General features: G+C 51.0%; 3 protein-coding genes across 7 annotated transcripts in view; 2 read left to right on the plus strand and 1 right to left on the minus strand.

Moving 5' to 3' along the window:
• LOC130199299 (plasma membrane calcium-transporting ATPase 3-like) overlaps positions 1–25,309 on the plus strand; it is a 218,478-nt gene that overhangs the window by 135,012 nt on the left and 58,157 nt on the right. The gene's annotated exons all lie outside the window — the stretch shown is intronic.
• Positions 1,054–2,361, plus strand: si:dkey-93l1.9 (uncharacterized protein LOC562339 homolog). Its single transcript, XM_056422677.1, has 2 exons — positions 1,054–1,224; positions 1,714–2,361. Exons 1-2 carry the CDS (start codon positions 1,168–1,170, stop codon positions 1,897–1,899), a joined length of 243 nt encoding a protein of 80 aa, XP_056278652.1. The 5' UTR covers positions 1,054–1,167; the 3' UTR covers positions 1,900–2,361.
• flna (filamin A, alpha (actin binding protein 280)) overlaps positions 11,604–25,309 on the minus strand; it is a 66,192-nt gene continuing 52,486 nt past the window's right edge. For all 4 annotated transcript variants that reach the window (XM_056422662.1, XM_056422663.1, XM_056422660.1 and 1 more), the window contains 11 exons: positions 23,486–23,689; positions 23,254–23,406; positions 20,336–20,458; positions 16,105–16,371; positions 15,899–16,036; positions 15,693–15,808; positions 14,766–14,898; positions 14,498–14,674; positions 14,205–14,423; positions 13,926–14,123; positions 11,604–12,637 (listed from right to left, as the gene is read on the minus strand). In XM_056422662.1, the coding sequence (XP_056278637.1) occupies positions 12,453–12,637; positions 13,926–14,123; positions 14,205–14,423; positions 14,498–14,674; positions 14,766–14,898; positions 15,693–15,808; positions 15,899–16,036; positions 16,105–16,371; positions 20,336–20,458; positions 23,254–23,406; positions 23,486–23,689 (1,913 nt within the window). In that variant the 3' untranslated portion in view covers positions 11,604–12,452. The remainder of the gene's footprint in view (positions 12,638–13,925; positions 14,124–14,204; positions 14,424–14,497; positions 14,675–14,765; positions 14,899–15,692; positions 15,809–15,898; positions 16,037–16,104; positions 16,372–20,335; positions 20,459–23,253; positions 23,407–23,485; positions 23,690–25,309) is intronic.

The following is a 25,309-nucleotide window of genomic DNA, read 5'->3' on the forward strand; positions in this document are numbered from 1 at the left end:
CACAGAGAGCACAGAGACCACAGAGAGCACAGAGACCACAGAGAGCACAGAGACCACAGAGAGCACAGAGACCACAGAGACCAGAGACCACAGAGCACAGAGACCACAGACCACAGAGACCACAGACCACAGAGAGCACAGAGACCACAGAGAGCACAGAGACCACAGAGAGCACAGAGACCACAGAGAGCACAGAGACCACAGAGACCAGAGACCACAGAGCACAGAGACCACAGACCACAGAGACCACAGACCACAGAGAGCACAGATACCACAGAGAGCACAGAGACCACAGAGAGCACAGAGACCACAGACCACAGAGACCACAGAGACCAGAGACCACAGAGCACAGAGACCACATACCACAGAGAGCACAGAGACCACAGAGAGCAGAGACCACAGAGCACAGAGAGCACAGAGACCACAGACCACAGAGACCAGAGACCACAGAGCACAGAGACCACAGAGACCACAGAGAGCACAGAGACCAGAGACCACAGAGCACAGAGGCACAGAGACCACAGACCACAGGACCACAGAGACCACAGGACCACAGAGGCACAGAGGCACAGAGGCAGGACCACAGGACCACAGAGAGCACAGAGACCACAGGACCACAGGACCACAGGACCAGGACCACAGAGCACAGAGGCACAGGACCACAGACCACAGGACCACAGACCACAGGACCACAGGACCAGGACCACAGAGAGCACAGGACCACAGAGAGCACAGGACCAGGACCACAGAGCACAGAGGCACAGGACCACAGACCACAGGACCACAGACCACAGGCACAGAGACCACAGAGACCACAGAGAGCACAGGACCAGGACCACAGGCACAGAGAGCACAGAGACCACAGACCACAGAGACCACAGAGCACAGAGACCACAGAGACCACAGAGAGCACAGAGACCAGAGACCACAGAGCACAGAGAGCACAGAGACCACAGACCACAGAGACCACAGAGAGCACAGAGACCACAGAGACCACAGAGACCACAGAGACCACAGAGACCACAGAGAGCACAGAGAGCACAGAGACCACAGAGACCAGAGACCACAGAGAGCACAGAGACCACAGAGACCACAGAGACCACAGAGACCAGAGACCACAGAGAGCAGGACCTCGTCAAGAGGACCTTCAGCACCGAGGAGAGGAGCATGGAGCCAAAGAAGCGCGTGCAGGCCGTCCCTCTGCGGGGAGCCGGAGCCGTGGAGGTGAGCCGCCGCCCCTCTTCTGCTCTGTGTCCACCGTCTGTCCTTCTTCCGGTTCTGTTCTAGTTCCTTTTTGGTGTTCTGTCCCGTTCTATTGTCTTTCCAGTCGTGTTTACTCTCAACAACAAGGCCACCGCACGGAGGGCCACGAAGGCATCAGGGCCGAGACCGTTGTCTACGTTGTAAAATACATTGTATTCATAGGAGATACGAGATTGAGTGTCTTACTCGGATGGGCGAAGGCTGCGTGACTCACGCTCCAGGCTGCGGCACATCGCTGAGAACCGGGTCGGAACCAACAGAACAACAGAGCACCGGGCCGCTGACTCTGGAGTTCACTCTCCCTCCAGGGTTTCTAGAGGCGTCTCCCCCCCTCTCTCTCCTGAGTACAGAGCTGGTGGTCACACACTGTGAGCCCCTCTGGGTGGACACGTGTCTGAGGCTCCGCCCTCTGAGAGAGCACCAGCCACTGACCCTCTCATGTCCTCTCAGGCACAGGCCGCCCCCTCTGGAAAGGTGCGCCGGCCCATCAACATGAATCACTACGTCACGAAGAAGACGGCGGCTCAGAGCATGCTGGACATCGCCCAGCTGAAGACGGTTCTGTACGTGGGGCCCGGGTACCGCTTCTACATCGCCCTCATCGTGCTGCAGGTGGCCGTGTTGCACCTCCTCTGACCTCCTCCTCTGCTGCACCTGTGTTACATTCCTCTGACCCAGGAGTCTGTTAGGACATCTCCTGGGAGGCTGATAGACCACATAGAGCTTCACATCACTCCTCCTCCACATAGAGCTTCACATCACTCCTCCTCCACATAGAGCTTCACATCACTCCTCCTCCACATAGAGCTTCACATCACTCCTCCTCCATATAGAGCTTCACATCACTCCTCCTCCACATAGAGCTTCACATCACTACTCCATATAGAGCTTCACATCACTCCTCCATATAGAGCTCATCTCCTTCCTCTATCTCTAAGGCTCCTAGAGGAACCTCATCTCCTTACTCTATCTCTAAGGCTCCTAGAGGAACCTCATCTCCTTACTCTATCTCTAAGGCTCCTAGAGGAACCTCATCTCCTTCCTCTATCTCTAAGGCTCCTAGAGGAACCTCATCTCCTTACTCTATCTCTAAGGCTCCTACAGAGGAACCTCATCTCCTTACTCTATCTCTAAGGCTCCTAGAGGAACCTCATCTCCTTCCTCTATCTCTAAGGCTCCTAGAGGAACCTCATCTCCTTACTCTATCTCTAAGGCTCCTAGAGGACCCTCATCTCCTTACTCTATCTCTAAGGCTCCTACAGAGGAACCTCATCTCCTTCCTCTATCTCTAAGGCTCCTAGAGGAACCTCATCTCCTTCCTCTATCTCTAAGGCTCCTAGAGGAACCTCATCTCCTTACTCTATCTCTAAGGCTCCTACAGAGGAACCTCATCTCCTTCCTCTATCTCTAAGGCTCCTAGAGGAACCTCATCTCCTTCCTCTATCTCTAAGGCTCCTAGAGGAACCTCATCTCCTTACTCTATCTCTAAGGCTCCTAGAGGAACCTCATCTCCTTCCTCTATCTCTAAGGCTCCTAGAGGAACCTCATCTCCTTCCTCTATCTCTAAGGCTCCTAGAGGAACCTCATCTCCTTACTCTATCTCTAAGGCTCCTAGAGGAACCTCATCTCCTTACTCTATCTCTAAGGCTCCTAGAGGAACCTCATCTCCTTACTCTATCTCTAAGGCTCCTAGAGGACCCTCATCTCCTTCCTCTATCTCTAAGGCTCCTAGTGGAACCTCATCTCCTTACTCTATCTCTAAGGCTCCTAGAGGAACCTCATCTCCTTACTCTATCTCTAAGGCTCCTAGAGGAACCTCATCTCCTTACTCTATCTCTAAGGCTCCTAGAGGAACCTCATCTCCTTCCTCTATCTCTAAGGCTCCTAGAGGAACCTCATCTCCTTACTCTATCTCTAAGGCTCCTAGAGGAACCTCATCTCCTTCCTCTATCTCTAAGGCTCCTAGAGGAACCTCATCTCCTTACTCTATCTCTAAGGCTCCTAGAGGAACCTCATCTCCTTCCTCTATCTCTAAGGCTCCTAGAGGAACCTCATCTCCTTACTCTATCTCTAAGGCTCCTAGAGGAACCTCATCTCCTTCCTCTATCTCTAAGGCTCCTACAGGAACCTCATCTCCTTCCTCTATCTCTAAGGCTCCTAGAGGAACCTCATCTCCTTACTCTATCTCTAAGGCTCCTAGAGGAACCTCATCTCCTTACTCTATCTCTAAGGCTCCTAGAGGAACCTCATCTCCTTACTCTATCTCTAAGGCTCCTAGAGGAACCTCATCTCCTTCCTCTATCTCTAAGGCTCCTAGAGGAACCTCATCTCCTTCCTCTATCTCTAAGGCCACTAGAGGAACCTCATCTCCTTACTCTATCTCTAAGGCTCCTAGAGGAACCTCATCTCCTTCCTCTATCTCTAAGGCTCCTAGAGGAACCTCATCTCCTTACTCTATCTCTAAGGCTCCTAGAGGAACCTCATCTCCTTCCTCTATCTCTAAGGCTCCTAGAGGAACCTCATCTCCTTACTCTATCTCTAAGGCTCCTAGAGGAACCTCATCTCCTTCCTCTATCTCTAAGGCTCCTAGAGGAACCTCATCTCCTTACTCTATCTCTAAGGCTCCTAGAGGAACCTCATCTCCTTCCTCTATCTCTAAGGCTCCTAGAGGAACCTCATCTCCTTACTCTATCTCTAAGGCTCCTAGAGGAACCTCATCTCCTTCCTCTATCTCTAAGGCTCCTACAGGAACCTCATCTCCTTCCTCTATCTCTAAGGCTCCTAGAGGAACCTCATCTCCTTACTCTATCTCTAAGGCTCCTAGAGGAACCTCATCTCCTTCCTCTATCTCTAAGGCTCCTAGAGGAACCTCATCTCCTTCCTCTATCTCTAAGGCTCCTAGAGGAACCTCATCTCCTTCCTCTATCTCCAAGGCTCCTAGAGGACCCTCAACTACAGGCCCAAATCACCCCACTCCATGAACAATGTGCTTCTGGCAGCTGAACAATGCAATGAGTTCTACAGCCGCCTGAGACATCATCTGCCCTCAGCCATCAAGCCACAGACCATCATCCAACAGGCTGTTCACTCCCCTCCACCCTGAAGCACTGTGTCAGACCAGCTGTCTCCTTCAACACCTCCCCAAAACCCAAGATCACAGGACTCAATGACTACAGTCGCCCGTCGCCTGACCTCTGTGGTCATGAAGTCCTTGAACGCTTCCTGTCACACCTCAAGACCATCATCGACCCTCCTGGACCCCCTGCAGTTCGCCTACAGAGCCAACAGGTCTGCAGACGATGCAGTCAACATGGCCCTTCACTACATCCTCCAGCATCTGGACTCCCCAGGAACCGACGCCAGGATCCTGTTTGTGGACTTCAGCTCTGCTTTCAATACCATCATCCGTCCCTGCTGCAGGACAAGCTCTCCCAGCTGCGCACCCGACTCCACCTGCAGGTGGATCACAGACTTCCTGACCGACAGGAAGCAGCACGTGAGGCTGGGGAAACACGTCTCAGGCTCCCGACCACCAGCACGGTTCCCCAAGGCTGTGTTCTTTCCTCTGCTGTTCTCCCCCAACAGCTGCACCTCCAGTCACCAGTCCGCAAGCTCCTAAAGTTCATGGATGACACCACCCTCATTGGGCTCATCTCTGGTGGGGACGAGACCGCCACAGGTGGGAGACTGACCACCTGGTGACCTGGTGCAGCCAGAACAACCTGGAGCTCAACGCCTAAAGACAGTGGAGATGGTTGTGATTTCAGGAGAATGCAGCCCACCCGCCTCTCCTTCCTGTGTGACTCTGGCGCGCTGTGGAGTCCTACACCTCCTGGGCTCCATCATCCCCCAGGACCTCAAGTGGGAGCTGAACATTGGCTCCATCTCCAAGAAGGCCCAGCAGAGGATGTTCTTCCTCCTGGGGCAGCTGAGGAAATTCAACCTGCCAGGAAGATGATGGTACAGTTCACGGCCATCGTTGAGTCCATCATCTGCTCCTCCATCACCGTCTGGCACCCTGCAGCCACAGCCAAAGACAAGCGCAGGCTGCAGAGCATCATCCGCCGGGCCGAGAGGGTTATCGGCTGCAATCTGCCTTCCTCCAGGTCCTGTTCACTTCCAGGTCACTGAAGGGCCAGAAACATTGTCGCTGACCCTCCCACCCTGGACACTCCTGTTCGAGTCCCTCCCTCGGGAGGAGGCTGCGTCTATCATGACCAAGACCACCCGCCACACCAAAGTTTTTCCTGTCGGCAGTCGGGCTCATGAATGGAACCCGGACTGACTGACTGTCACCCCCAGGACTACCACCTCTTCTTCCACCTCTCTCCTCCCTCCTCTTCCTCCTCCTCCCTCTTCCTCCCTCCTCCTCCTCCTTCTTCTTCCCTCCTCCACACACGTCACTTTAACATGCACTTTAACTTGAGGCCTCCACACACATGCCACTTTATTTGCATGCACTTTAACTTAAACACACGCCACGCGTAACATACACTTTTAACTAAAACACACCACTTGAAGCACACACCCAAACACTTTCACATTACTTGTTGTCTTTCTGTCGTGTTGATTGTTGTTTGTTTGTCATGTCCAAATGTTGCACCTTCCACCAAAAAAAATTCCTCGTTTGTGTAAACATTCCTGGCAATAAAACTGTTTCTGATTCTGATTCTGATTCTGATCTCCTTCCTCTATCTCTAAGGCTCCTAGAGGAACCTCATCTCCTTCCTCTATCTCTAAGGCTCCTAGAGGACCCTCATCTCCTTCCTCTATCTCTAAGGCTCCTAGAGGAACCTCATCTCCTTCCTCTATCTCTAAGGCTCCTAGAGGAACCTCATCTCCTTCCTCTATCTCTAAGGCTCCTAGAGGAACCTCATCTCCTTCCTCTATCTCTAAGGCTCCTAGAGGAACCTCATCTCCTTCCTCTATCTCTAAGGCTCCTAGAGGAACCTCATCTCCTTCCTCTATCTCTAAGGCTCCTAGAGGAACCTCATCTCCTTCCTCTATCTCTAAGGCTCCTAGAGGAACCTCATCTCCTTCCTCTATCTCTAAGGCTCCAAGAGGACCCTCATCTCCTTCCTCTATCTCTAAGGCTCCTAGAGGAACCTCATCTCCTTACTCTATCTCTAAGGCTCCTAGAGGAACCTCATCTCCTTCCTCTATCTCTAAGGCTCCTAGAGGACCCTCATCTCCTTCCTCTATCTCTAAGGCTCCTAGAGGACCCTCATCTCCTTCCTCTATCTCTAAGGCTCCTAGAGGAACCTCATCTCCTTCCTCTATCTCTAAGGCTCCTAGAGGAACCTCATCTCCTTCCTCTATCTCTAAGGCTCCTAGAGGAACCTCATCTCCTTCCTCTATCTCTAAGGCTCCTAGAGGAACCTCATCTCCTTCCTCTATCTCTAAGGCTCCTAGAGGAACCTCATCTCCTTCCTCTATCTCTAAGGCTCCTAGAGGAACCTCATCTCCTTCCTCTATCTCTAAGGCTCCTAGAGGACCCTCATCTCCTTCCTCTATCTCTAAGGCTCCTAGAGGACCCTCATCTCCTTCCTCTATCTCTAAGGCTCCTAGAGGAACCTCATCTCCTTCCTCTATCTCTAAGGCTCCTAGAGGAACCTCATCTCCTTCCTCTATCTCTAAGGCTCCTAGAGGAACCTCATCTCCTTCCTCTATCTCTAAGGCTCCTAGAGGAACCTCATCTCCTTCCTCTATCTCTAAGGCTCCTAGAGGAACCTCATCTCCTTCCTCTATCTCTAAGGCTCCTAGAGGAACCTCATCTCCTTCCTCTATCTCTAAGGCTCCTAGAGGAACCTCATCTCCTTCCTCTATCTCTAAGGCTCCTAGAGGAACCTCATCTCCTTCCTCTATCTCTAAGGCTCCTAGAGGAACCTCATCTCCTTCCTCTATCTCTAAGGCTCCTAGAGGAACCTCATCTCCTTCCTCTATCTCTAAGGCCCTAGAGAACCTCATCTCCTTCCTCTATCTCTAAGGCTCCTAGAGGAACCTCATCTCCTTCCTCTATCTCTAAGGCTCCTAGAGGAACCTCATCTCCTTCCTCTATCTCTAAGGCTCCTAGAGGAACCTCATCTCCTTCCTCTATCTCTAAGGCTCCTAGAGGAACCTCATCTCCTTCCTCTATCTCTAAGGCTCCTAGAGGAACCTCATCTCCTTCCTCTATCTCTAAGGCTCCTAGAGGAACCTCATCTCCTTCCTCTATCTCTAAGGCTCCTAGAGAAGAACCTCATCTCCTTCCTCTATCTCTAAGGCTCCTAGAGGAACCTCATCTCCTTCCTCTATCTCTAAGGCTCCTAGAGGAACCTCATCTCCTTCCTCTATCTCTAAGGCTCCTAGAGGAACCTCATCTCCTTACTCTATCTCTAAGGCCCCAGAGGAACCCTCATCTCCTTCCTCTATCTCTAAGGCTCCTAGAGGAACCTCATCTCCTTCCTCTATCTCTAAGGCTCCTAGAGGAACCTCATCTCCTTCCTCTATCTCTAAGGCTCCTAGAGGAACCTCATCTCCTTCCTCTATCTCTAAGGCTCCTAGAGGAACCTCATCTCCTTCCTCTATCTCTAAGGCTCCTAGAGGACCCTCATCTCCTTCCTCTATCTCTAAGGCTCCTAGAGGACCCTCATCTCCTTCCTCTATCTCTAAGGCTCCTAGAGGAACCTCATCTCCTTCCTCTATCTCTAAGGCTCCTAGAGGACCCTCATCTCCTTCCTCTATCTCTAAGGCTCCTAGAGGAACCTCATCTCCTTCCTCTATCTCTAAGGCTCCTAGAGGAACCTCATCTCCTTCCTCTATCTCTAAGGCTCCTAGAGGAACCTCATCTCCTTCCTCTATCTCTAAGGCTCCTAGAGGAACCTCATCTCCTTCCTCTATCTCTAAGGCTCCTAGAGGAACCTCATCTCCTTCCTCTATCTCTAAGGCTCCTAGAGGCACCTCATCTCCTTCCTCTATCTCTAAGGCTCCTAGAGGAACCTCATCTCCTTCCTCTATCTCTAAGGCTCCTAGAGGAACCTCATCTCCTTCCTCTATCTCTAAGGCTCCTAGAGGAACCTCATCTCCTTCCTCTATCTCTAAGGCTCCTAGAGGAACCTCATCTCCTTCCTCTATCTCTAAGGCTCCTAGAGGAACCTCATCTCCTTCCTCTATCTCTAAGGCTCCTAGAGGAACCTCATCTCCTTCCTCTATCTCTAAGGCTCCTAGAGGAACCTCATCTCCTTCCTCTATCTCTAAGGCTCCTAGAGGAACCTCATCTCCTTCCTCTATCTCTAAGGCTCCTAGAGGAACCTCATCTCCTTCCTCTATCTCTAAGGCTCCTAGAGGAACCTCATCTCCTTCCTCTATCTCTAAGGCTCCTAGAGGAACCTCATCTCCTTCCTCTATCTCTAAGGCTCCTAGAGGAACCTCATCTCCTTCCTCTATCTCTAAGGCTCCTAGAGGAACCTCATCTCCTTCCTCTATCTCTAAGGCTCCTAGAGGAACCTCATCTCCTTCCTCTATCTCTAAGGCTCCTAGAGGAACCTCATCTCCTTCCTCTATCTCTAAGGCTCCTAGAGGAACCTCATCTCCTTCCTCTATCTCTAAGGCTCCTAGAGGAACCTCATCTCCTTCCTCTATCTCTAAGGCTCCTAGAGGAACCTCATCTCCTTACTCTATCTCTAAGGCTCCTAGAGGAACCTCATCTCCTTCCTCTATCTCTAAGGCTCCTAGAGGAACCTCATCTCCTTCCTCTATCTCTAAGGCTCCTAGAGGAACCTCATCTCCTTCCTCTATCTCTAAGGCTCCTAGAGGAACCTCATCTCCTTCCTCTATCTCTAAGGCTCCTAGAGGACCCTCATCTCCTTCCTCTATCTCTAAGGCTCCTAGAGGACCCTCATCTCCTTCCTCTATCTCTAAGGCTCCTAGAGGACCCTCATCTCCTTCCTCTATCTCTAAGGCTCCTAGAGGAACCTCATCTCCTTCCTCTATCTCTAAGGCTCCTAGAGGAACCTCATCTCCTTCCTCTATCTCTAAGGCTCCTAGAGGAACCTCATCTCCTTACTCTATCTCTAAGGCTTCTAGAGGAACCTCATCTCCTTCCTCTATCTCTAAGGCTCCTAGAGGACCCTCATCTCCTTCCTCTATCTCTAAGGCTCCAAGAGGCACCTCATCTCCTTCCTCTATCTCTAAGGCTCCAAGAGGCACCTCATCTCCTTCCTCTATCTCTAAGGCTCCTAGAGGAACCTCATCTCCTTCCTCTATCTCTAAGGCTCCTAGAGGACCCTCATCTCCTTCCTCTATCTCTAAGGCTCCTAGAGGAACCTCATCTCCTTCCTCTATCTCTAAGGCTCCTAGAGGAACCTCATCTCCTTCCTCTATCTCTAAGGCTCCTAGAGGAACCTCATCTCCTTACTCTATCTCTAAGGCTCCTAGAGGACCCTCATCTCCTTCCTCTATCTCTAAGGCTCCTAGAGGACCCTCATCTCCTTCCTCTATCTCTAAGGCTCCAAGAGGACCCTCATCTCCTTCCTCTATCTCTAAGGCTCCAAGAGGCACCTCATCTCCTTCCTCTATCTCTAAGGCTCCTAGAGGAACCTCATCTCCTTACTCTATCTCTAAGGCTCCTAGAGGACCCTCATCTCCTTCCTCTATCTCTAAGGCTCCTAGAGGACCCTCATCTCCTTACTCTATCTCTAAGGCTCCTAGAGGAACCTCATCTCCTTCCTCTATCTCTAAGGCTCCAAGAGGACCCTCATCTCCTTCCTCTATCTCTAAGGCTCCTAGAGGACCCTCATCTCCTTCCTCTATCTCTAAGGCTCCTAGAGGACCCTCATCTCCTTACTCTATCTCTAAGGCTCCTAGAGGAACCTCATCTCCTTCCTCTATCTCTAAGGCTCCAAGAGGACCCTCATCTCCTTCCTCTATCTCTAAGGCTCCTAGAGGACCCTCATCTCCTTCCTCTATCTCTAAGGCTCCTAGAGGACCCTCATCTCCTTCCTCTATCTCTAAGGCTCCTAGAGGACCCTCATCTCCTTCCTCTATCTCTAAGGCTCCTAGTGGAACCTCATCTCCTTACTCTATCTCTAAGGCTCCTAGAGGAACCTCATCTCCTTACTCTATCTCTAAGGCTCCTAGAGGAACCTCATCTCCTTACTCTATCTCTAAGGCTCCTAGAGGACCCTCATCTCCTTCCTCTATCTCTAAGGCTCCTAGAGGACCCTCATCTCCTTCCTCTATCTCTAAGGCTCCAAGAGGCACCTCATCTCCTTCCTCTATCTCTAAGGCTCCAAGAGGCACCTCATCTCCTTCCTCTATCTCTAAGGCTCCTAGAGGAACCTCATCTCCTTACTCTATCTCTAAGGCTCCTAGAGGACCCTCATCTCCTTCCTCTATCTCTAAGGCTCCTAGAGGAACCTCATCTCCTTCCTCTATCTCTAAGGCTCCAAGAGGACCCTCATCTCCTTCCTCTATCTCTAAGGCTCCTAGAGGACCCTCATCTCCTTCCTCTATCTCTAAGGCTCCTAGAGGACCCTCATTTCCTTCCTCTATCTCTAAGGCTCCTAGAGGACCCTCATCTCCTTCCTCTATCTCTAAGGCTCCTAGAGGACCCTCATCTCCTTCCTCTCAGCCTGAGCAGTGACCTCTTCCCTACGATGTTGTCCATAAAGAGACCCTAACTCCAGCACAGATGGCAGCAGCCCATAGTCCATCACATTGGGCCACCTGGCGTCGTGTGGCTGTCTTCATAGCTTTCCCCCTGCAGTGTGTTGATATGCCACCTAGTGGCCTCTAGTGCAACTACAACACCTTCTGAAGCTCGTTATGTTTCATGATAACTCACATTGTTGTAACCATCGTCTAAACACACGCCTCATACCACTGAGCCTCCACCGCATTGCTCACCTTTAAAATACCAACTGTTCATTAATAAAGTGCAATCAACAAACTTACAAAATAAATGATAGTTCTGAATCCTGTGGATTTTGTTTTCCTGGCACAGAAGAATAAATGTGAATGTTTAACATGTTGGGATCAATGTGGCGCATCACACATTAATATAACGTCTATGTTCAGGACAAGAACTCATCCCCAGGAGTTGGAATAAGGAGTCGAGTTGTCCAGAAGGGCGGCGCTGCAGACCTCATGTGGGGCTCTGGAATGACCCAGTTTCATCCCGGTGGTCGTATGCAGTACAACCACTCGTACTACTACTGTACTACTAGTAGTACTAGTACATTACTACAACTGTGTGCTGAGCAGTAACTTCACGTCAGATCCAAATCGATTGAATTCAACAGTTTTACATTCGTCATCGTTTAGAATCTTCAATCAACGTAAAAAAACACAAAACAAACAGATTGACAGAAAAATACTTAGACAACTTTATTGTGTATCAAAATACTGTCTTACAAACACTTTAAAGCCTTTTTTATTTAAGAAAAGATTATTATTTGTTGTTCTGAAAGATAGACTATGCACAAAGCGAGCTGGAAGGACGGGGGGGGGGGGGGGGGGGACACAAACATCGAGCAACAGCTGTTCTCTTGTGGTGGATCAGGAGATCGTCTTCAGCCTAGTAGAACCTCCTAGAACCTTCCCTTTTTAAGAGCCTTTGGCTGTGTGAGCGTGAACATCACTGTTGATGTGTGTGTGGCAGCAGAGTTCAGCCTGGTGAGGGTGGAGTACCGTGACCTGCCACCAGGACGCGTCTCTCCTCTATGACCTAATGACCTTATGACCTATTCACCAACAGCAGTGACTGGAGTCCACGGGCAGCCGTTAAAGGAGCGCCATGCGGAACCAGAGCGGAGCGCTTACAAGCAACCGCTCTGACTTCTATACGGACCTCGTGTGAAATGTGTGTGGTCCAGAAGGACCAGACCGTGGGAACAAACCAGATCCATCGCTCCTCCAGTGGAAACAGTGACCTTCCACCCAACGCTCCGTCATGGTTCACTGGTTTAGACGGGTCAGCTCATGGCCCTCATGCCCAGGACACCTTTTCATCCCTAAAGGCACTCAAAGAAACCATCGGCAGTAGAATAAAACAAGGAACGGAGAAGTTGATCAGAGCAACACGTGGGAGCTTCAGGGCTGAGGGTACCGGGGGGCCACCGATCTCTGGCTGAGCGGAGCACTGAAGCCAGACTGGTTAAATACAGGACACAGAAGAAGAGCTCTTGACGTGAGACAGAGGTTCCGAGCGGCTACACCGTGACGTGGAAGGGGCTGCCGGGGATGTGCTCGTCTCCCCACTTGACCACCAGGACGTACTCGCCCTTCTCCTTCAGCTGGTAGCTCACGTTGTACAGCCGGCGGCCCGCGTGCTTCACCAGGACCTCCTCGCAGGGGGCCAGGGGCCCGGCCACGCCCACCAGCAGCATGTTACGACCTGTGGGAGGAGCCACAAGGTGAGCATGGGCGCCAGTCTGAACCCTGGTGTGTGTGTGAGTGTGAGTGTGTGTGTGTGTGTGTGTGCAGCTATTCTCTTGTACCAATTGACCCATCAGGCTCATCTATGACTGCATGCTCAAGGACCTGTGGTGGTGGAGGGGATTCACTATTCCGTGGACTAACCCTCCTCGTGGACTAACCCTCTTTGTGGACTAACCCTCTTCGTGGACTAACCCTCTCTTCGTGGACTAACCCTCTTTGTGGACTAACCCTCTTCGTGGACTAACCCTCTTCGTGGACTAACCCTCTCTTCGTGGACTAACCCTCTTCGTGGACTAACCCTCTTCGTGGACTAACCCTCTTCGTGGACTAACCTCTCTCGTGGACTAACCCTCTTCGTGGACTAACCCTCTTCGTGGACTAACCCTCTTCGTGGACTAACCCTCTCTTCGTGGACTAACCCTCTCTTCGTGGACTAACCCTCTTCGTGGACTAACCCTCTTCGTGGACTAACCCTCTTCGTGGACTAACCCTCTCTTCGTGGACTAACCCTCTTCGTGGACTAACCCTCTTCGTGGACTAACCCTCTTCGTGGACTAACCCTCTCTTCGTGGACTAACCCTACTAACCCTCTTCGTGGACTAACCCTCTTCGTGGACTAACCCTCTTCGTGGACTAACCCTCTTCGTGGACTAACCCTCTTCGTGGACTAACCCTCCTCATGGAACGCTCTTCCTGGACTGCAGGTGATCAACAGCTGCTTCAGGAACCAGAGACATCTCCAGCAGATAAACAGGAAGTCTGGCCTCGTGTGTTTCCTTTATTGTGGCTCAAAGACGGACACACATTTAAAGATGTGGTCTCATGTGAGCCGGAGCTTCTGGAGAGTCATTATAATCTGTGTGCAGCAAGATGTTGGAGAGGTTCTACCAGTCTGATGGACCAGTGCTCTGAGAGGTTCTACCAGTCTGATGGACCAGTGATTCAACTCTTTCATGTTTAATAACACAATTCTAGGGTTCGGGTTCAAAGGTCATAGTTCTAGGGTCAGGGTTCTAGGGTTAGTGATCTAGGGTCAAGGGTTAGTGATCTAAGGTCATAGTTCTAGGGTCAGTGATCTAGGGTCAGGGTTCTAGGGTCAAGGGTTAGTGATCTAAGGTCATAGTTCTAGGGTCAGGGTTCTAGGGTTCGTGATCGAGGGTTAGGGGTCAGGGTTCTAGGGTCATAGTTCTAGGGTCAGGGTTAGGATTCTATGGTCATAGTTCTAGGGACACACGGACACACACCTGCTTTACTGCAGTCGACACTGAAGCTGTTCTTCTGGCCCGTGAAGGCCTTGCTGAGACCCGGGCCCTTGGCCAGGACCTTACTGGCGTCTGACTGGGTGGGAGCTCCCTGCTGAGAGCAGCTGATGGCCCGGGTCACAGGGTCCACCATGACGGCCGAGGTCTCGTGCATGCTGTGGCTGGACACCAGCTTGGAGCCTGGAGGAGGGGGAGGGGCAGTTGATCTCAGGGGTTCATTCCGCGTGGAGCTCGTCGTGGAGAAAGGAACTCGGCGCTCACCAGTGATCTTGGCTTTGAAGGGGCTTCCGACGATGTGGTAGGGGCCGCCGTATTTGATGGAAATCAGATAGTTGCCAGGAGCCATCGGGGAGTATGTGACCTTGTAGCCCTCGGGGCACTCCACACAGTCCATCTTCACCTTGGACGGCCCGTCGATGGTCACGGATAAAGCGCCAAGGCCCGCCTTGCTGGTGTTCACCACAAATTCACACACAGTTCCTGGAGGCCAACGGGAGGAGTTGTGAGGCGAGGATGGGGACAGGTCTAGTAGGACCGAGCGGGCAGTACGTTACCTGTGGTGCCTCCCTCCAGTCCGGCCCCGTAGGCCGACACCATCCCAGGGTCTCCGGCCTGGCCCGTTTCTCCTACCCGGATCTTAAATGGACTACCGGGGATGTGGCTTCCATTGAACTTCACATCGATCAGATAGAGGCCGTTCTCTCTGGGGATGAACCGAACTGCGTACTTATCTACACACAGGAAGGAGGAGAGGAAGGAGGCGGTGTCCTCTGTCAGCAACACATTGAAGGCCCTTCAGCGTGCTCGGGGCCAGGTGGTCACCTTGGTCTATCTCCGTGACGCAGCACTCCTCCAGAGCTCCAGAGGGGCTGTGGACCTTCGCGTCGATCGCCCCCTTCGCTCCGTTCAGGCTGACGGCGAACGACGCCGGCTGGTTCACCTTCAAGCCCGACTCCTGCTCGACAACACACAGCGACACGCTCAACACTGCATCGGCATTACGGAACGCCCATCGGCGTACTGTACGCGGCCCACGCCGAGCATCGTGTCCCCACCACCAGGCTGCCAACAAGGCTAAAGAGGAGGGCAGTGACGAGGCAGAGGGAACAGGTTGTCACAAAGACCAGAGACACTGCTGACTGACTGTTTACTGTTGACTGACTGTTTACTGAGTGTTTACTGAGTGTTTACTGTTGACTGACTGTTTACTGTGTGTTTACTGAGTGTTTACTGAGTGTTTACTGAGTATTTACTGAGTGTGTGGAGGTGAGTCAGCATTGTACAGGGAAAGAACCATAGATGGAAAGTCATGCAAGTTCAAAATAGAAATATTAGAATTTAAATGTTTACTTGGTATCGAATCACAAATGTAGAAAACAAACAGGTGGAATAAGAATATTAAAATTTGTACTCCATCTGTTCTTTTTCTGTAGAGTTTCCATCCTGTTGGTTGTGTGTGTGAGGAGAGAGACAGAGTGTCAGACCTCTTTAACCCTTTAGCGCCCCCTGTCTCTGAGAGGTGGGAGGCTGTTGGCAGCCTTTAGAACGAGGCACGAGAAACACACACAGTCCTCTGGTACCCAGAAGCCTTTGCACTGCCTCACAATGCAGCAGCAGCAGCAGCAGCTGTTGGGCAGCGACTAACACGTCCACGTCTTCACACTTCAACCATCACAAGCTGTAGACCAACGCAGAGAGCTGCTGCTGCTGCTGCTGCATCGGCCTCGTGTGTGTGTCTCAGAGCCTCACCTGAAGACTGGCAACAGTGAGGCGGCGGGCGTCATCGGACGGCGAGGCCACGGGCACCACGAAGGGGCTGTCGGGGACGTGCTCGTCGTTGAAGCGGATCGACACCTCGTAGTCTCCTGCAGGGCAACGGGCGTCCAGTCAGACCGATGCCACACACAACATTGAGAAGCTGCAGTAAAGGAACGGCTGGAAGCCCCGCCTCTCACCGGGCTCCTGCACCACGTAGGACACGCCACTGGACCCGTCCTTGCGGTCCTCAAAGGCAATTTCAGCCTTGCTCGGCCCCTCAACAGCAATACTGAGCCCTCCGGCGCCGGCCTCCCTGGTCCAGATGCTGAACTCGGCTACACAACACACACGAGTCAGTACGCGCTGTGGAATCACTCGGAACAACGGTCCAGAACACACCGACCTGGCACGCCCGCCTCCGCCCTCTCCAGGCCCGGCCCTCCGGCTCGGACCTTATGAGCCCCGCCCTCTCCGAGGGGGCCGACGGTGAACTGGAACGGGCTGCCGGGCACGTGCACGCCGTTGTACTTCACGCACACGGTGTGCACGCCGGTCTCCGTGGGGACGAAGCGAATGCAGTAGGTGTTGATCTCGCCCTCCATGATGTCGGCCTTGTGGACCTGGCCAGACGGGCTGGTCACCTGGGCCGTCATGTCCGCGATGCTGATCTCTGGAGAGGAAACACAGTGAGGCCACGCCCCTTTTCATTGGAGATGACATCGAGAAGACCTGGACAAAGAAACATGAACCTGGACGGGGGCTCAACTGAGTGTTTACTGCTTATGAACTTTGACTTGTGTGTAACGTCTTGAGAACGTTCATTCTACTTCACGAGGCGCATGCAAGGCCTAACCCTAAACCTACATGGTCTAACCCTAAACCTACATGGTCTAACCTTAAACCTACATGGTCTAACCCTGCAAGGCCTAACCCTAAACCTACATAGAATAGAATAGAATATACACTTTTATTAATCCCCAAGGGGAAATTAGTTCTCTACATTTAACCCATCCTTAGTTATTAAGGAGCAGTGGGCTGCGGTGAAGCGCCCGGGAAGCAACTTTGGGTTCAGTGCCTTGCTCAAGGACACTTCGACTTGCAACTAATGGGGAGAGCGGGGATCGAACCGACAACCTTGGGGTTGCAGGACGGCCCTCTTACCCCACTGAGCTAAAGCCGGTCTAACCCTAAACCGACAAGGCCTAACCCTGCAAGGCCTAACCCTAAACCTAACCATGCAAGGCCTAACCCTAAACCTACAAGGCCTAACCCTACAAGGCCTAACCCTAACCCTACAAGGCCTAACCCTAACCCTACAAGGCCTAACCCTACAAGGCCTAACCCTAACCCTACAAGGCCTAACCCTACAAGGCCTAACCCTAACCCTACAAGGCCTAACCCTCCATTTTGAATCATGTCCAGACCAGTTCCCACATATGAGAATAGAATAGAATAGAATAGAAATATACTTTATTAATCCCCAAGGGGAAATTTGTCGAGCCAGTAGCAGCAACACAAGAATAAAAAATAAAAATAAAAATAAAATAAAAAACACAAAATATAAGAAGGGTTAGGGTGATCTGGCAAGAGGTGAACTGTTGTAGAGCCTCATAGCCGTCGGCAGGAATGTTCTCCTGTATCTCTCCTTGTGGCAGCGGAGCGTGAGGAGACGTCTGGAGAAAGTACTCCTCTGTCCCTGTAGGAGGTGGTGGAGAGGGTGGTCCGGGTTGTCCAATATGGACACCAGTTTCTTCAACGACCTCCTCTCCACCACCTGTTCCAGGTGCTCCAGCTGGCAGCCGATGATGGAGCCAGCCTTCCCAACCAGTTTGTTAAGACGGCTGGTGTCACCGGCTCCGATGCTGCTCCCCCAGCAGACAATGGCAAAGTGCAGCACACTGGCGACAACCGACTGGTAGAATAACTCCAGCATCTTGCTGCACACGTTGAAGGATCAAGCTTTCAGGAAAAGAGACGACTCATCCTCTTCTTGTACACAGCGTTGATGTTGGCCTTCCAGTTCAGTCGGCTGTCGATGGAGACGCCCAGGTACTTGTACTCCTCCACCATGTCCACGCCCACTCCCAGGACACTCAGAGGTGTAGGAGCTGTCGCCTTCCTCCTGAAGTCCACCACCATCTCTCTGGTCTTGGCCACGTTCAGCCGCAGGTGGTTCTCATCGCCCACTTTACAAAGTCACTCACCACTGCCCTGTACTCCTCCTCCCGTCCATCCCTAATACACCCGACCACTGCAGAATCATCAGAGTACTTCTGCAGATGGCATGACTCCGTGTTGTACTGGAAGTCACTGGTGTACAGGGTGAAGAGGAAGGAGACAGAACAGTTCCTGTGGGTTTCAACATCACTGACCACCGTTCCAGACAGCACACGCCCATTCTGACAAACTGTGGTCTGCCTGTGAGGTAGTCAGTGATCCAGGAGATGGTGGACGCGTCCACACCGCCACCGCAGCTTCTCACCAGCAGCAGTGGCTGGATGGTGTTAAATGCACTGGAGAAGTCAAAGAAAGTGACTCTCACAGAGACACCGGTTCCATCCAGGTGCGACTGAGCTCGCTGCAGCAGGTAGATGATGGCGTCGTCCACTCCCACATGAGGCTGGTAAGCAAATTGCAGAGGGTCCAACGACGATTTCACCTGCGGCCGGAGGTGGGCCAAGACCAGCCTCTCCAGCACCTTCATCACATGGGAGGTGAGGCGACCGGTCGGTAGTCGTTGAGGCCAGATGGTGTTGACTTCTTTGGGACAGGGACCAGGCACGACGCCTTCCACAGCACGGGACCTCCCCAGCCTCAGGCTGAGGTTGAAGAGGCGCTGCAGGACACCAGACAGCTGGGTGGCGAGGTCTTTAGGACCCTGGGGCTGATGCCATCAGGACCTTCAGCTCTGCGCTGGTGTAGTTTCTCCAGCTGTCTTCTCACCTGGTCAGTCGTCACAGAGAGAGGGGAGGTGGAGGAGCCCATTGTTATTGAGGGCTCGGTGGATGTGCAGCTCAGCAGGGGGACAGAGGGGAGGAGGTGTTTGGGAGGTGTGATGTGGAGGAGACGGGGAGGCTGTGAACTGAACCTATTGAAAAACAGTTCAGCTCGTTGGCCCTCTCCAGGAGCCCCTGGCTGTCTCCTCCCACCTTGAAGCCAGTTATCTGCTTCATCCCAGACCACACCTCCCTTGTGTTGTTCAGCTGGAGTTTGGCCTCCAGCTTCCTCCTGTAGGAGTCCTTGCCTCCCTGAGCTTCACCTTTAGGTTGCGCTGGGCTTTCCTCAGCTCATCCTGTCTCCAGACCTGAAAGCAGCTTTCTTCATGTTAAGAAGCGCCTTCAGGTCCCTGGTGATCCAGGGCTTGTTGTTGGGAAGCAGCGCACAGTCCGTGATGGGATGGTGGTGTGTTCACAGAACTTGATGTATTCCGTGATGCAGTCGGTCATACTGTTGATGTCCTCCTGCGGTCCACACAGCACATCCCAGTCCGTTGACTCAAAGCAGTCCTGTAGAGCGTCGTTAGCCTCCAGAGACCACCTCCTCACAGTCCTGGTGGTCACAGCCTCTTCACCAGAGGAACAGACCTGGGTGTCAGCCGGACCAGGTCATGATCAGACCTGCCGAGGGGGGGAAGGGCAGTGGCGCTGTATGCATCCTTAGTATTAGCATACAGCAAGTCCAGAGTTTTATTGTTCCTAGTTGGGCAGTCAATGTATTGATGGAAGGTTGGCAGAGCTTTATCCAATGTGGTGTGGTTAAAGTCACCAGTGATAGCCATGAATGCTCCAGGCTGATGATTCAGCAGAGCAGACACAGTGGAGTGGATGGTGTCCACAGCTTCCTCAGCGTCAGCTGATGGCGGCACGTACACGACAACCAAAATGGCGGACGTGAACTCTCTCGGCAAATAGTACGGGCGCATCCCCACGGCCAACAGTTCAATGTTCGGGCTACAGAAGCACTCCTTCACGCACACATGGTCCGGGTGGCACCACCGTTCATTCACATAAACAGCGATCCCGCCTCTTCTTACCGCCTGTGTAGCGTCTCTGTCAGCCCGAACAGTCCTGAAGCCGGGCAAAGACGCTGTGATCCGGATAGTCCGCGTAGCCACGCCTCAGTGAAGCACAAGAGACTGCTCTCACGGAAGATCCTCTCAGACATTACCAGCGCCGTGCTCATCCGTCTTATTCGCCAAAGACCTCACGTTCCCCGTTATGATCGTCGGTACCGAGGGTTTGTATCTCCTCGTTTTAGCCCTCCGCTTGACACCCGCTCTGCAGCCGCGAGCCCTTCTCCGTAGCTCCAGCGGGATCACAGGTCTGTCTCCAGGCAGAAGCTTCGGCCTGCACAGCGATCAGCTGAGCACGCGAGTAGACGACGGTCCCCGTCATTGTTTTGCTGCGGCTCACCGATACTCACGACAAAGTGAACAAAAGCCACAGTAGAATTATCGAAAAAAGTAGTTATGGTCCAGTGTCCGACCGTAACTAAGACAAACGTGAAAGAAAAGAAAAAGAAAAAGAGAGGAAAAGTGCAAAAAAAAGACAATAAAATAAAAGCAAAACGCCACTACTGGAACAAGCAGCCGTTGGCACAGCGCCATCTTGGAAAGAGCATCAGTCATGAAGTACCTGGGATCTTCAGGCTGAGGTCACACTGGCTGCCCACGTTGGCCACAGACGCCGCCCTCCTCTTCCTCGTGATGCTCTCCTTCATCCTGCCCTCTCCGATGACCTTCACTGTGAACGCACTCCCTACACACACACAAGGACACATTGTGATGACATAAGGACACATTGTGATGACATGGACACATTGTGATGACACAAGGACACATTGTGATGACATGGACACATTGTGATGACATAAGGACACATTGTGATGACATAAGGACACATTGTGATGACATGGACACATTGTGATGACAAGGACACATTGTGATGACATGGACACATTGTGATGACATAAGGACACATTGTGATGACATAAGGACACATTGTGATGACATAAGGACACATTGTGATGACACAAGGACACATTGTGATGACACGTGGACACATTGTAATGACATAAGGACACATTGTGATGACACAAGGACACATTGTGATGACACAAGGACACATTGTGATGACACGTGGACACATTGTGATGACATAAGGACACATTGTGATGACATGTGGACACATTGTAATGACATAAGGACACATTGTGATGACATAAGGACACATTGTGATGACACAAGGACACATTGTGATGACACAAGGAAACATTGTGATGACACAAGGACACATTGTGATGACAGGTGGACACATTGTGATGACATAAGGACACATTGTGATGACATAAGGACACATTGTGATGACATGTGGACACATTGTGATGACATAAGGACACATTGTGATGACATGGACACATTGTGATGACACAAGGACACATTGTGATGACACAAGGACACATTGTGATGACATGTGGACACATTGTGATGACACGTGGACACATTGTGATGACACAAGGACACATTGTGATGACACAAGGACACATTGTGATGACATAAGGACACATTGTGATGACATGGACACATTGTGATGACATAAGGACACATTGTGATGACATAAGGACACATTGTGATGACATAAGGACACATTGTGATGACATAAGGACACATTGTGATGACATGTGGACACATTGTGATGACATATGGACACATTGTGATGACATAAGGACACATTGTGATGACATGTGGACACATTGTGATGACATAAGGACACATTGTGATGACATAAGGACACATTGTGATGACATAAGGACACATTGTGATGACACGTGGACACATTGTGATGACACAAGGACACATTGTGATGACATGTGGACACATTGTGATGACATGTGGACACATTGTGATGACATGTGGACACATTGTGATGACATGTGGACACATTGTGATGACATGGACACATTGTGATGACATAAGGACACATTGTGATGACATAAGGACACATTGTGATGACATGTGGACACATTGTGATGACATATGGACACATTGTGATGACACAAGGACACATTGTGATGACATGGACACATTGTGATGACATATGGACACATTGTGATGACATATGGACACATTGTGATGACATAAGGACACATTGTGATGACATGTGGACACATTGTGATGACATGTGGACACATTGTGATGACATGTGGACACATTGTGATGACACAAGGACACATTGTGATGACATGTGGACACATTGTGATGACATGTGGACACATTGTGATGACATGTGGACACATTGTGATGACATGTGGACACATTGTGATGACATGGACACATTGTGATGACATAAGGACACATTGTGATGACATAAGGACACATTGTGATGACATGTGGACACATTGTGATGACATGTGGACACATTGTGATGACACAAGGACACATTGTGATGACATGGACACATTGTGATGACATATGGACACATTGTGATGACATATGGACACATTGTGATGACATAAGGACACATTGTGATGACATGTGGACACATTGTGATGACATGTGGACACATTGTGATGACATAAGGACACATTGTGATGACATGTGGACACATTGTGATGACATAAGGACACATTGTGATGACATGTGGACACATTGTGATGACATAAGGACACATTGTGATGACACAAGGACACATTGTGATGACACAAGGACACATTGTGATGACATGTGGACACATTGTGATGACATGTGGACACATTGTGATGACATAAGGACACATTGTGATGACATAAGGACACATTGTGATGACACAAGGACACATTGTGATGACATGTGGACACATTGTGATGACATGTGGACACATTGTGATGACATGTGGACACATTGTGATGACATGTGGACACATTGTGATGACATAAGGACACATTGTGATGACACAAGGACACATTGTGATGACATAAGGACACATTGTGATGACATAAGGACACATTGTGATGACACAAGGACACATTGTGATGACATGTGGACACATTGTGATGACATAAGGACACATTGTGATGACATGTGGACACATTGTGATGACATAAGGACACATTGTGATGACATAAGGACACATTGTGATGACATGTGGACACATTGTGATGACATAAGGACACATTGTGATGACATGTGGATACATTGTGATGACATGTGGACACATTGTGATGACATGTGGACACATTGTGATGACACAAGGACACATTGTGATGACATGTGGACACATTGTGATGACATGTGGACACATTGTGATGACATAAGGACACATTGTGATGACATAAGGACACATTGTGATGACACAAGGACACATTGTGATGACACAAGGACACATTGTGATGACATGTGGACACATTGTGATGACATGTGGACACATTGTGATGACATAAGGACACATTGTGATGACACAAGGACACATTGTGATGACATAAGGACACATTGTGATGACATGTGGACACATTGTGATGACACAAGGACACATTGTGATGACATAAGGACATGTTGCATCATCCCTGTCTTACGCACCTGGCACATGTTGGTCAGCAAACTTGATGTTGATGATGTAATGTCCCGGCTCGGTGGGGGAGTAGGTGACCTTACAGGTGCCGTCCTCCTGGTCCTCAGTGTTGATGTCCACTTTGCTCGGGCCCTCGATGGACAGACTCAGGCCGCCATATCCTGAGTGGACGAGACAGAGACAATTAATATGAAACGTGGACGCCGACGGACGAGTCTTCATCTCGAGGTCCAGCTGTACCGGCTTCACGAGTGTCGATGATGAACTCGGCCGGTTCGAAGGTCCGAGCCTCGTCCAGGCCCGGCCCGCTCACACGCACACGGCCCGCGTCGCCGAGCTCCGATTGGTTGATCAGGACAGAGATGGGGCTGCTGGGGATATGACGGCCGTTCTTCTTGATGTTCACAAAGTGCTCGCCGATCTCCTTCGGGACAAACGAGATGCCTGTAACACAAGGATGAAGAGGAGGGTTGAGACAAGGATGAAGAGGAGGGTTGAGACAAGGATGAAGAGGAGGGTTGACACAACGATGAAGAGGAGGGTTGACACAAGGATGAAGAGGAGGGTTGAGACAACGATGAAGAGGAGGGTTGACACAAGGATGAAGAGGAGGGTTGAGACAAGGATGAAGAGGAGGGTTGACACAAGGATGAAGAGGAGGGTTGAGACAAGGATGAAGAGGAGGGTTGAGACAAGGATGAAGAGGAGGGTTGACACAAGGATGAAGAGGAGGGTTGAGACAAGGATGAAGAGGAGGGTTGACACAAGGATGAAGAGGAGGGTTGAGACAAGGATGAAGAGGAGGGTTGACACAAGGATGAAGAGGAGGGTTGAGACAAGGATGAAGAGGGTTGAGACAAGGATGAAGAGGAGGGTTGACACAAGGATGAAGAGGAGGGTTGACACAAGGATGAAGAGGAGGGTTGACACAAGGATGAAGAGGAGGGTTGACACAAGGATGAAGAGGAGGGTTGAGACAAGGATGAAGAGGAGGGTTGACACAAGGATGAAGAGGAGGGTTGAGACAAGGATGAAGAGGAGGGTTGACACAAGGATGAAGAGGAGGGTTGAGACAAGGATGAAGAGGGTTGAGACAAGGATGAAGAGGAGGGTTGAGACAAGGATGAAGAGGAGGGTTGAGACAAGGATGAAGAGGAGGGTTGACACAAGGATGAAGAGGAGGGTTGAGACAAGGATGAAGAGGAGGTTGACACAAGGATGAAGAGGAGGGTTGAGACAAGGATGAAGAGGAGGTTGACACAAGGATGAAGAGGAGGTTGAGACAAGGATGAAGAGGGTTGAGACAAGGATGAAGAGGAGGGTTGACACAAGGATGAAGAGGAGGGTTGACACAAGGATGAAGAGGAGGGTTGAGACAAGGATGAAGAGGAGGGTTGACACAAGGATGAAGAGGAGGGTTGACACAAGGATGAAGAGGAGGGTTGACACAAGGATGAAGAGGAGGGTTGACACAAGGATGAAGAGGAGGGTTGAGACAAGGATGAAGAGGAGGGTTGAGACAAGGATGAAGAGGAGGGTTGACACAAGGATGAAGAGGAGGGTTGACACAAGGATGAAGAGGAGGGTTGACACAAGGATGAAGAGGAGGGTTGACACAAGGATGAAGAGGAGGGTTGAGACAAGGATGAAGAGGAGGGTTGACACAAGGATGAAGAGGAGGGTTGACACAAGGATGAAGAGGAGGGTTGACACAAGGATGAAGAGGAGGGTTGACACAAGGATGAAGAGCAGGGTTGAGACAAGGATGAAGAGGGTTGACACAAGGATGAAGAGGAGGGTTGACACAAGGATGAAGAGGAGGGTTGACAAGGATGAAGAGGACGGTTGAGACAAGGATGAAGAGGAGGGTTGAGACAAGGATGAAGAGGAGGGTTGAGACAACGATGAAGAGGAGGGTTGAGACAAAGATGAAGAGGAGGGTTGACACAAGGATGAAGAGGGTTGACACAAGGATGAAGAGGAGTGTTGAGACAAGGATGAAGAGGAGGGTTGACACAAGGATGAAGAGGAGGGTTGAGACAAGGATGAAGAGGAAGGTTGAGA

This window comes from Pseudoliparis swirei, chromosome 9 (genome assembly GCF_029220125.1).
Source record: "Pseudoliparis swirei isolate HS2019 ecotype Mariana Trench chromosome 9, NWPU_hadal_v1, whole genome shotgun sequence".
Lineage (NCBI taxonomy): Eukaryota > Metazoa > Chordata > Actinopteri > Perciformes > Liparidae > Pseudoliparis > Pseudoliparis swirei.

Coding starts and splice junctions, on each gene's coding strand:
- si:dkey-93l1.9 (XM_056422677.1), top strand. CDS start 1,168: ATGGAGCCAAAGAAGCGCGTGCAGGCCGTCCCTCTGCGGGGAGCCGGA. Junction 1,225..1,713: donor GGGGAGCCGGAGCCGTGGAG/GTGAGCCGCCGC, acceptor ATGTCCTCTCAG/GCACAGGCCGCCCCCTCTGG.